This window comes from Cynoglossus semilaevis, chromosome 20 (genome assembly GCF_000523025.1).
Source record: "Cynoglossus semilaevis isolate Cse_v1.0 chromosome 20, Cse_v1.0, whole genome shotgun sequence".
NCBI lineage: Eukaryota > Metazoa > Chordata > Actinopteri > Pleuronectiformes > Cynoglossidae > Cynoglossus > Cynoglossus semilaevis.
In genome coordinates, this window is record NC_024326.1 from 15,220,645 (window position 1) to 15,230,836 (window position 10,192).

At 50.4% G+C, this 10,192-nt stretch overlaps 2 protein-coding genes across 2 annotated transcripts; both read right to left on the reverse strand.

Annotated features, from left to right (window-relative positions):
- Positions 1-33: 33 nt before the first annotated feature.
- On the reverse strand, positions 34-4,957 carry LOC112486281 (discs large homolog 1-like protein). The gene is made up of 8 exons (XM_025052361.1): positions 4,526-4,957; positions 4,274-4,313; positions 1,979-1,988; positions 1,654-1,755; positions 1,399-1,571; positions 1,173-1,282; positions 1,009-1,100; positions 34-908 (listed from the first exon to the last, which is right to left on the reverse strand). Exons 4-8 carry the CDS (start codon positions 1,718-1,720, stop codon positions 802-804), a joined length of 549 nt encoding a protein of 182 aa, XP_024908129.1. The 5' UTR covers positions 1,721-1,755; positions 1,979-1,988; positions 4,274-4,313; positions 4,526-4,957; the 3' UTR covers positions 34-801.
- Positions 2,939-9,691, reverse strand: LOC103396862 (disks large homolog 1-like). The gene is made up of 18 exons (XM_025052362.1): positions 9,528-9,691; positions 9,305-9,441; positions 8,684-8,828; positions 8,469-8,598; positions 8,209-8,365; positions 7,990-8,092; positions 7,780-7,894; positions 7,530-7,706; positions 7,354-7,426; positions 6,206-6,305; positions 4,526-4,567; positions 4,276-4,313; positions 4,079-4,094; positions 3,949-4,047; positions 3,694-3,866; positions 3,468-3,577; positions 3,304-3,395; positions 2,939-3,203 (listed from the first exon to the last, which is right to left on the reverse strand). Exons 1-18 carry the CDS (start codon positions 9,556-9,558, stop codon positions 3,097-3,099), a joined length of 1,845 nt encoding a protein of 614 aa, XP_024908130.1. The 5' UTR covers positions 9,559-9,691; the 3' UTR covers positions 2,939-3,096.
- Between the last annotated feature and the right edge of the window lie 501 nt (positions 9,692-10,192).

Consider the following 10,192-nt stretch of genomic DNA (forward strand, 5'->3'; position numbering starts at 1 on the left):
GGGCGTCTGAGGGTGTGTGTGTGGGGGGGGGGGGGATAAAAAACTGGTTTCCCATTTTTTCAGATCTAAATTATCATATGATTCATAACAAAATAGGCAGTTTCTTTATACCGCATCACATAATCACAGCTGCTGCCACATGAGGGCGCTGCTGTGGAAAACAATGATAAATGTTTCTTTTTTTTTTTATATTTTCTAAAAATAATTTGAATGTTTTGAACGGTAATAAAAATATAAACTTTGTTTAAGTTACAAAATATTTTTCTGGAGGAAATTTAAATTTTTTTTCTTTTTAATTCTGGGACTTTTTTTTGCCACTGTGACGTTTGGGAAAAAATGTTCAACAACAACCAAACCAAAGTTAACAGTGAAATGGAAATGATGAGTGCGCCCCCAGTGGCAGAGCTGGCCACTGTCAAACAACATTACACTCAAATGTTAGAAAAAAAAAAAAGATGGAGAGATGAAGAGGAGACACTGAGGTGAAGGGGCTGATGGGAAATCATGTGACGTGCTGTTAAAACTCAAACGTGCAAAGTTTCGCTTTTGCTTCAAAGTCTGTGTCAGAGAAACATTGTGGACTTTCACTGACTCCTCCACTTCCTCTGTGATGTCATCACACTTCCTGTTCCACTCCTTCAGGAGAAGACACTGTGAGGAGGGGGGGGGGGGATGAGGAGAAAACTTGTTCTGGCCCGGTGACACCAGGAGGTGAAGGATGGAGGTGAAGGATGGAGGTGAAGGAGACAAACAGGAAGAAGAGAAGGTCAGAGAGGGGAGCAGGAGGAGTGCAGCTGGAGTTCAGAGTTTCTCCTTGGACTGGATCCAGATGACAGGTCCAGACTGGTCCTCGATGATCTGCTTCACCTGGTCGTAGATGTTCTCCAGAGAGTCTCCCAGGACGATGGCTGCTCTCGCACACACACACACACACACACACAGAGTTAACACACGGAGTCGTACTGACACACCGCTCCTCCTCCTCCTCCTCCTCCTGCACCTCCTCACCTGTGAAGTGCTCAGTGAACTCCTGCTCCAGTTTCAAGGCTCTCTCGTAGGTTTTCCTGCTCTGCTCCTCCGTCAGTCGTTTGTTCATCTCCCTAAAAACACAAACACGTCAGTGAGAGACAGGAAACAGGAAGTAGAAGGAAGACTCCGCCCATCAAACTCACATGATGTTCTCCACAGACTTGGGTTTGATGAAGACAGCAATCGGATGGAGCTGCGCCACCTGCAGGCGCTTGATGGCGTTTCCCGACACGTCCAAGATGCAGTGTTTCCCCTGAAAAATCCAGTCACATGACCAAGGTGAGGACGTACACCAGTCAGCCCACAGGGGGCAGCAGTGCAGCAGGAGATCATGGACAGATGCTGTATAAGACCAGCAGGGGGCGGTACCTTCTCGGCCACCTGGCGCACCGACTGAACGCTGGTCCCGTACAGATGGTTGTTGTACTGTCCCGCCTCGATGAACTTGTGCTCCTGGATGTCCTTCTCCATCTGCTCTCTGGAAACCACAAAGTGATAATCCCGACCGTCCACCTCGTACTCTCGCTTGGGCCGGGTGGTATCTGAGGGCGGGGCCAAATTTAAAACCAGGTTACATCCCCAGAACCAACACCACGACACGGGCCGCTGCTCTGAGGAACTCACGTGGAACACAGGAACCAAACTTGTCGGGGAACTCCGATATCAGGTCGTCGTTGACCCGGTCCTTCATGGGTCCAAGGATGATGACGGGGCGAGTGTAGTTGACTGTCAGAGAGAGAGAGGAACAGGGTCAGAACCTCAGACCGGACCTGATTCGTCGTGGCACTTTAGCTCAAAGCCAATGTCTGCTGTTGTTTAGAGTGGACTTCACAGACTTTAACCACATACTGGTCGTCAGCTGATCGGTGTCTGTCCAATCACGTGTCTCCTCTTCTAATCTAGTCACTTTAAAAACAAATCATTGTTTCACAGAAGTTGGACTTTTTACCTTCCTGCTGCTACACACGTGATAACGGCAAATAAATAATGCACATCCACTCAAGTAGTGATTTTTTAAAACTGCTTTTTGGCTGAAGTACCACTAAAGGCCAGCAGGTCGTGGCTAAAAAGGGAATGGCTCTTCTTATGTAATGCACAATAACTGGTAATAACTAAGTTTACTTTTAACTCTTAGTTATACTGTGTATAAAATATCATACCGTTCTTTTTTTTTCAGTATTAATTGTGGCAAGTTTCATCTTGTGTAGAACGTTACGTTGATTAGTGAATATGTTAATGACGTGGTCAGTGTTTGTCGTTTTGATGTCACATTCTTTAAAAAAAAATCTTTATAAATGTTAGCTGATGCCAGGATGTGTAAAAGTTGCTGAGGTCAGGTCAGCAGCCCTTCATCCAGAAGAGATGTTGCCTCACGTCTGAATCAGCTGTGTGCGTTGTCTGTGTTCCGTGTTCTGCGTTCCTCCTGGAGCAGACACGGATGACTCGGCTTTAATGTGATTATATATAAGTTTTATTAGTTATTACGTCAAAATGGAAAGAACCACGTACCAACATATGGTTATCGTGCATCACCACTGCAAAATACAATGTCAATGCTCGCCTCATGATTGCTGGGATTGGCTCCAGCTCCCCCGCAAACCCTGACAAGCACTAAACAGTAGAAGATGAATGAATGACTGAATATAAACAAATGCTCCGGAGAAGAGTTTTTTTTTATGTTGGTAGAAGAACAAGAACATTTGTCATGCTTGGGGATATTTTCATGTATTTATATATTTATTTTTTCCCCCCACAAATATTTTCCTGCTGTCTGCTGATGCTGTGACTGACATACTGCATGCATTTTTTTAATATGGAAAAAGAAAAGTAAAAAAACCCAACAACATTTACACCAATGTTGGAAGTAAAACCTGCCCTTATGATATTGGATCCTTCTGAGTGAGAAGGGGGAGAGGCGGGGGGGGGGGGGGGGGGGGGATGAGGAGAAAACTTGTTCTGGCCCGGTGACACCAGGAGGTGAAGGATGGAGGTGAAGGATGGAGGTGAAGGAGACAAACAGGAAGAAGAGAAGGTCAGAGAGGGGAGCAGGAGGAGTGCAGCTGGAGTTCAGAGTTTCTCCTTGGACTGGATCCAGATGACAGGTCCAGACTGGTCCTCGATGATCTGCTTCACCTGGTCGTAGATGTTCTCCAGAGAGTCTCCCCGGACGATGGCTGCGCTCGCACACACACACACACACACACACAGAGTTAACACACGGAGTCGTACTGACACACCGCTCCTCCTCCTCCTCCTCCTCCTGCACCTCCTCACCTGTGAAGTGCTCAGTGAACTCCTGCTCCAGTTTCAAGGCTCTCTCGTAGGTTTTCCTGCTCTGCTCCTCCGTCAGTCGTTTGTTCATCTCCCTAAAAACACAAACACGTCAGTGAGAGACAGGAAACAGGAAGTAGGAGGAAGACTCCGCCCATCAAACTCACATGATGTTCTCCACAGACTTGGGTTTGATGAAGACAGCAATCGGATGGAGCTGCGCCACCTGCAGGCGCTTGATGGCGTTTCCCGACACGTCCAAGATGCAGTGTTTCCCCTGAAAAATCCAGTCACATGACCAAGGTGAGGACGTACACCAGTCAGCCCACAGGGGGCAGCAGTGCAGCAGGAGATCATGGACAGATGCTGTATAAGACCAGCAGGGGGCGGTACCTTCTCGGCCACCTGGCGCACCGACTGAACGCTGGTCCCGTACAGATGGTTGTTGTACTGTCCCGCCTCGATGAACTTGTGCTCCTGGATGTCCTTCTCCATCTGCTCTCTGGAAACCACAAAGTGATAATCCCGACCGTCCACCTCGTACTCTCGCTTGGGCCGGGTGGTATCTGAGGGCGGGGCCAAATTTAAAACCAGGTTACATCCCCAGAACCAACGCCACGACACGGGCCGCTGCTCTGAGGAACTCACGTGGAACACAGGAACCAAACTTGTCGGGGAACTCCGATATCAGGTCGTCGTTGACCCGGTCCTTCATGGGTCCAAGGATGATGACGGGGCGAGTGTAGTTGACTGTCAGAGAGAGAGAGGAACAGGGTCAGAACCTCAGACCGGACCTGGTTCGTCGTGGCACTTTAGCTCAAAGCCAATGTCTGCTGTTGTTTAGAGTGGACTTCACAGACTTTAACCACATACTGGTCGTCAGCTGATCGGTGTCTGTCCAATCACGTGTCTCCTCTTCTAATCTAGTCACTTTAAAAACAAATCATTGTTTCACAGAAGTTGGACTTTTTACACGACTGGTTCATACGACAAGACGTACTCTTCCTGTCCACCTGCACACACACACACAGACACACACACACACACACACACAGTCAGATCACATGATCACATGGGTTTTTATCAGGATGTTGTGTTTTACTTTGGACACTAGGGGGACTAAAGGTACTTTTTTTAAGTTTTCATAGAGAGAAAGTGAAACTGCAGATGAATGTGATGTCATGCTGTTATTGTCCAATCAGGGGGCGGGGTCACTCAGACTTACGGTAGCTGCTCTCACTATCGCTGGCGTTGGAAGTCACATGTTCTGAAATGACAGTAAAACAAAGAAAAAGCCGATCAGCAGGGGGCAGCACCATCAGCATCTGTCCACCATGAACCAAGGCCAATAAGACCCCAGCAGGGGGCAGTCTGCAGTGATGTTGCATCAGTAAAACAACCAACAGGGGGCCCTGCGTCTAAGCACAGATTCCGCAGTTTCAAATCAACAACTCTGACGGCAACTCTGCGACTACGGAACCCGGAGCTGTAGAACCGATTCAGCCTCGTGTTTAGCTGAAGATGGAGCGATGGTTTGAAGACCGTTCAACCCAGTTCCCCTGCTCAATAACAACAACGCTGGAGACACTAAGTTTGGCGAGTTGGTGAGCTGCAGTTAGCTACAGTTACCTACAGTTAGCTACAGTTAGCTGCAGTTAGCTACAGTTAGCTTTAGCTGCAGTTAGCTGCAGTTAGCTGCAGTTAGCTGCAGTTAGCTATCTCCGTCTTTTGCCGTTAACAGTTCGCAGCTTTATAAACTCGCTCTGCGGCTTCTTCTTCAGTTTGATGAACTTCCAGTTCAAATTCTTCCAGTGTTACTACGTTACAGCGCCTCATACAGGCCGGGCATATGTACTACAGGGACTGGAGTCGTATTCAGCAGTTCCAATTAGACACTCCTGCGAACGCTCCGTAACCGGAGGCTGTAGTCGCGTCGTATCGTCGTCGTGTGAACAGGGTCTGAGATGGTTGGAGCAATATCTCCCCCTGTTGGTCAGTCGATGTGATGTCGGATTTAAAATTCATAAACCATGTAGCATTTGGTCTTGACGGGATATAATTTCTGGAACTTTTCCTGGGCTAAGAACACACTTCGGTCAAATGAACCGACGACAACCTGGAAATTCAGGTTCGACATTTAACTAAGAAAAAAAAAAAATGTACCGAAACGGTGGAACTACTTTTTGTTTTTGACTGAGGAACCGATTGAATGTCTCATAGATTTGACTTCTGTTTAAAAGTCCTTTGTTCAGCTTGACTTCAGTGACTCAAACTGGCCACCAGAGGCAGCAGCACCAGTGTTTTCTCCGTCTCTGTCTGGACTTTGGTTGCAAGTTTAAATTCCTTTAATACGAGCTACATTTTTAAAGTAGTCTCTGCACCTGTGTTTAGACGTGAAGGCAGGGGGCGCTCATAACACAGTGTCAGCAACTCGTAACTTGAAGGTCAGTTTACTCCTGAGCTGGTGGGAGTCTGTGTGGGCGTGGTCTACCTGAGGTCATACTCACTGTGGCCTCTGTAAATTGCGTCATCGTTGATGTCCTGACGTCAGCAGCGTCGAAAAACAAAACAAAACAACCACACAAACACAAAGTTACTGGACGACAGCGGCAGGAAGTAGGAGGCGTTACCACCGTCACGACTGCAGGGCGGCCATCTTTGTTTTAGGACGGGGAGCCCAAATGTCGTACCACCACCGAGGGGCAGCGTTTCCCTGCGGCCGTGACGAGGTGCCTGTTTTTGTTTGTTTGACATCTTCGCTGCTGCCACCGCCTGACGTCTGACTGCCCGTCACTGACTGCCCGTCACTGACTGCCCGTCACTGACTGCCCGTCACTGACTGCCCGTCGCTGACCCATTATCCCTGGGACACAAACCCCGCCCACCCCGCCACGCCATTACTTACGGTCCACGTCGCTGGTCTCCTGCTCGCTCGCCTCTTTGCTCTTTGCAAACAGAAACTTTCGCGAAAAAAGTTTCTTTTTATGCTTGTCATTGAGTGACTGCTGAGGAGGAAAAGGAAGAGGAGGAGACAAGAGGTGGAGACAAGAGGAGGAGACAAGAGGAGGAGACAAGAGGAGGAGACAAGAGGAGGAGGGATGAAGGGCTGATGAGGAGGTCTGAACAAACTTCGAGACTTTGACCTTTGACCTGAGTCCTAGACCAGACTAATCTACCTGCTGGATATTTTTTAGGATACTCCCTGTATCGTCAGGTAGATGATGACGATGAAGGGGGAGGGGCTAACCCTGGGTCAACAGCCAATCACAGACAGATTTCCCTCCAGTCAGTTATCAGTGATAATTCACTGTTTGTTAAAAAGGGGGCGTGGCTACAGAGAAGAACCGTGTTCACACACACACTTTTACAGGAACAATTATCTGCAGTCAAACAGGAAGTTGGATTAGACAAAAGAGGCGGGACATGCAGGACAAATGCTGACGAGCTGATTAGTCCTTTGCAGATGTCATGTGACCTTCACATTTAAAGAGACTGGAGACGTGAGCACCTGTGATACCCTGACTGACCTGTGGGTGTCCTCAGTGTTTTTATTTTTGGTCAAAAACCAACAAATCAGCCCAGAGATCCAAACCACCAGAGGGCAGCCTTCTGAAGTCTGCAGGTACTTCCTGCTCTCTTTTCTCTCTGGTTTTTAAGTGAAGCAGGTTCTCGCTCACTGATTGGTGGGTTTTCATCACGTGATCAGTCCTTGATGCAGCCACAGAAGAACAGTGTAAGGACAGAACATGCTGAGTGAGAAACGGACGAGAGGGAAAGACAGGAAGTAGTGTGTCAGTGTCAGACAGTCAGAGATCAACGTCAGCGTTTGGCCCCGCCCCCTGGGGTCAGACCGACTGTTAAACGGCGATGCAGTGGTGTAGGGACTTAAAACGCCCATGTTTGTTTTGGCAGGTAGGTGGCGCTGCTCTGATGGCTCACATGCTGTTAACTGCTCAGCAGCCTCACACGTTAGTCTCATTAGTGGGCGTGGTCCAGGAGGTGGCAGCAGCGACAGACACACACACACACACACACACACACACACACACACACACTCACCCCTCGATCCCGAGACTTGGCGTTAAACTTCACCGTCTTTAACCTGGCTCGCTCCTTCTTCTCTACCCTGTCAAAAGGTCAGATGTCAGGGTCATCACACTCGAGCCTGGGTCAAAGGTCACGGTGGACCAAGAGGCCGTGGAAGTTCAGCGGCAGACAAGTGGACTGACCGTCTCTTACTGGGGATCACGCCCACCTCCTCCACCGCGCCCTGAGCCGTCAGCTGGCGAGCCTGCCACCACTCGTCGTCGGAGGCGTTGACCACGTGGAGGACGTCTCCGAACCTGAAGTTCAGGCCCTGGCTGGGGAGACCGGAGTCCCGGGTCTTGTCGTAGTCAAACAGAGCTCTGTGGACGGAGAGCGAAGGTCAGCTGATGGCTAACCCCTGACGACCTCCGTGGCGACCTCAGGTGACCTCACCTGACGTACAGCGACCTCTTCTGGCTGGTCCTCAGAGATCCAGACCCTGAGCTGATGCTGCTGTTCATCATCTGCTCTCTGAGGTCGTGGATTTTGGCCTCGAATCGACTGTACTCTAGAAACACACACACACACACACACACACACACACGCGGTTATTCATGCCCTCAGGTGTGTGTGTGTGTGTGTGTTTCCGTCCGTTCGACTCACCCTCCGGCCTGTAGTGGGCGATGATGGTCACGTTCTGGCCAGCATTCTTCAGCGCGGCGGCCGCCTGTTCATGTGTGGCGTTTCTTAGATCAGCATCGTTCACCTGAAAACAACACCGTCAGAGTCAGAGTCAGAGTCACAGCGCCCCCTGGAGCGGTCGCTGCTCTGCTGCCTCCTCTGGTCAGTTGGTGTCACTGAGGTGTGTGTGTGTGTACGTACAGAGACCAGTCTGTCCCCCTTCCTCAGTTCTCCACACAGATCAGCTGGACCTCCAGCCAGGATGAAGGAGATGAAGATTCCTTCTCCGTCTTCTCCACCCACGATGTTGAAGCCCAGACCTGTGCCTCCTCGCTGCAGGACCACCTTCCTGGGGTCCCTGTGTGTGGGGGGGGGGGGGGGGGGGGGGTCACAGGACAGTACAGGTAACTACAACAGATACAGTTACTGGACAACACCAACAGGGGGAGTGCGACCTTTACCGTGAAACCTCCTCATCTCCCAGCATGCTCTTCGGGGTTGGTGAGTAGCGTCCTGATGATGCAGGCTGGGGGAGGGGCTGACCGAGGAAGGTGGGCGGAGTTACGTGGTTCTCCACGTGCTGGGAGTAGGCTGCAACACAGAGCAGTGGAGGAGAGTAAAACACCAGGAGGAGCAGGAGGAGCAGGAGGAGCAGGAGGAGAACACCGTGACTCACAGCTGGTCAGGTCGGGCGGAGCGAAGCCCTCGTTGATGAAGACACTGTTGGGTTTGGCCACTTTAAGATAAACCACGTCGGGGGTGTTCTTCAGGGCGGTGACGGCGTGTTCATGACTGACTTCCTCCAGACCAACACTGTTCACCTGAGGAAACACAGGACGGAGGTGGACCAGGTGGACCAGGTACACCGGGTACACCAGGTGGACCAGGTACACCGGGTACACCAGGTGGACCAGGTGGACCAGGTGGACCAGGCGGACCAGGAGGACCAGGTGGACCAGGCGGACCAGGAGGACCAGGTGGACCAGGTGGACCAGGGGGACCAGGTGGACCAGGAGGACCAGGTACACCAGGTGGACCAGGTACACCGGGTACACCAGGTGGACCAGGTACACCGGGTACACCAGGTGGACCAGGTGGCCCAGGAGGACCAGGTGGACCAGGTGGACCAGGGGGACCAGGTGGACCAGGAGGACCAGGACCGTGGACCAGGTGGACCAGTCCACAGACGTCCAGGTGTCTACACCAAGGCCCAGTTCCGACGTGTCTTCCTGTCCCGTCCCTCGGGCAGGAAGACGCGTCACTTCCTGTTCCCATAAAAACTGCAGTTTGATCTTACGGCCAGTAGTTTGTCTCCGATCTGCAGCCTCCCGTCTTTGTGCGCAGCTCCACCTTCGATGATCTTGGTGACGTAGATGCTGTTGTCTCCGGGGATGTGCTGGTTTCCTACTCCACCTGCGATGCTGAAGCCCAGTCCTGCCACAGAGCACAGTGATGCATCGGATCATTGGTCACCTCCACCCTGGGAGCTGAGAGCTGAGAGCCGTCGTTGCCATAGTTACCTTTGGGTCCCTTCACCAGTTTGAGCTCCATCAGCTTTTCCGACACGGGTTTCCTGCGACGGACGTAGAGCCGCACCAGAGAACCCGCCTCTTTCAGAGCCTCCACGGCTCGACTGTGCGTGACATCACGAACATCCGCCTCGTTCACTCGTAGGATGACATCGTTGACTCTAAAAAACATGTTTGACCATGTCCTGAGTCACGCTCACAGAAATGTTCATTTGATACAACCACTGCTGCCTTTGACACAGAACCTGTCCAGACATCACCAACAGAAAACGGAACTTTGACCTCCTGAAAAAAAAATGACCATGAGAGGCAGCAACGGACCAGAACCTCCAGGAGGTTTGGTCTGAACTAAAATCTCTGATTTTCTCCATGGACTTTGGTCTGAACTAAAATCTCTGATTTTCTCCATGGACTTTGGTCTGAACTAAAATCTCTGATTTTCTCCATGGACTTTGGTCTGAACTAAAATCTCTGATTTTCTCCATGGACTTTGGTCTGAACTAAAATCTCTGATTTTCTCCATGGACTTTGGTCTGAACTAAAATCTCTGATTTTCTCCATGGACTTTGGTCTGAACTAAAATCTCTGATTTTCTCCATGGACTTTGGTCTGAACTAAAATCTCTGATTTTCTCCATGGACTTTGGTCTGAACTAA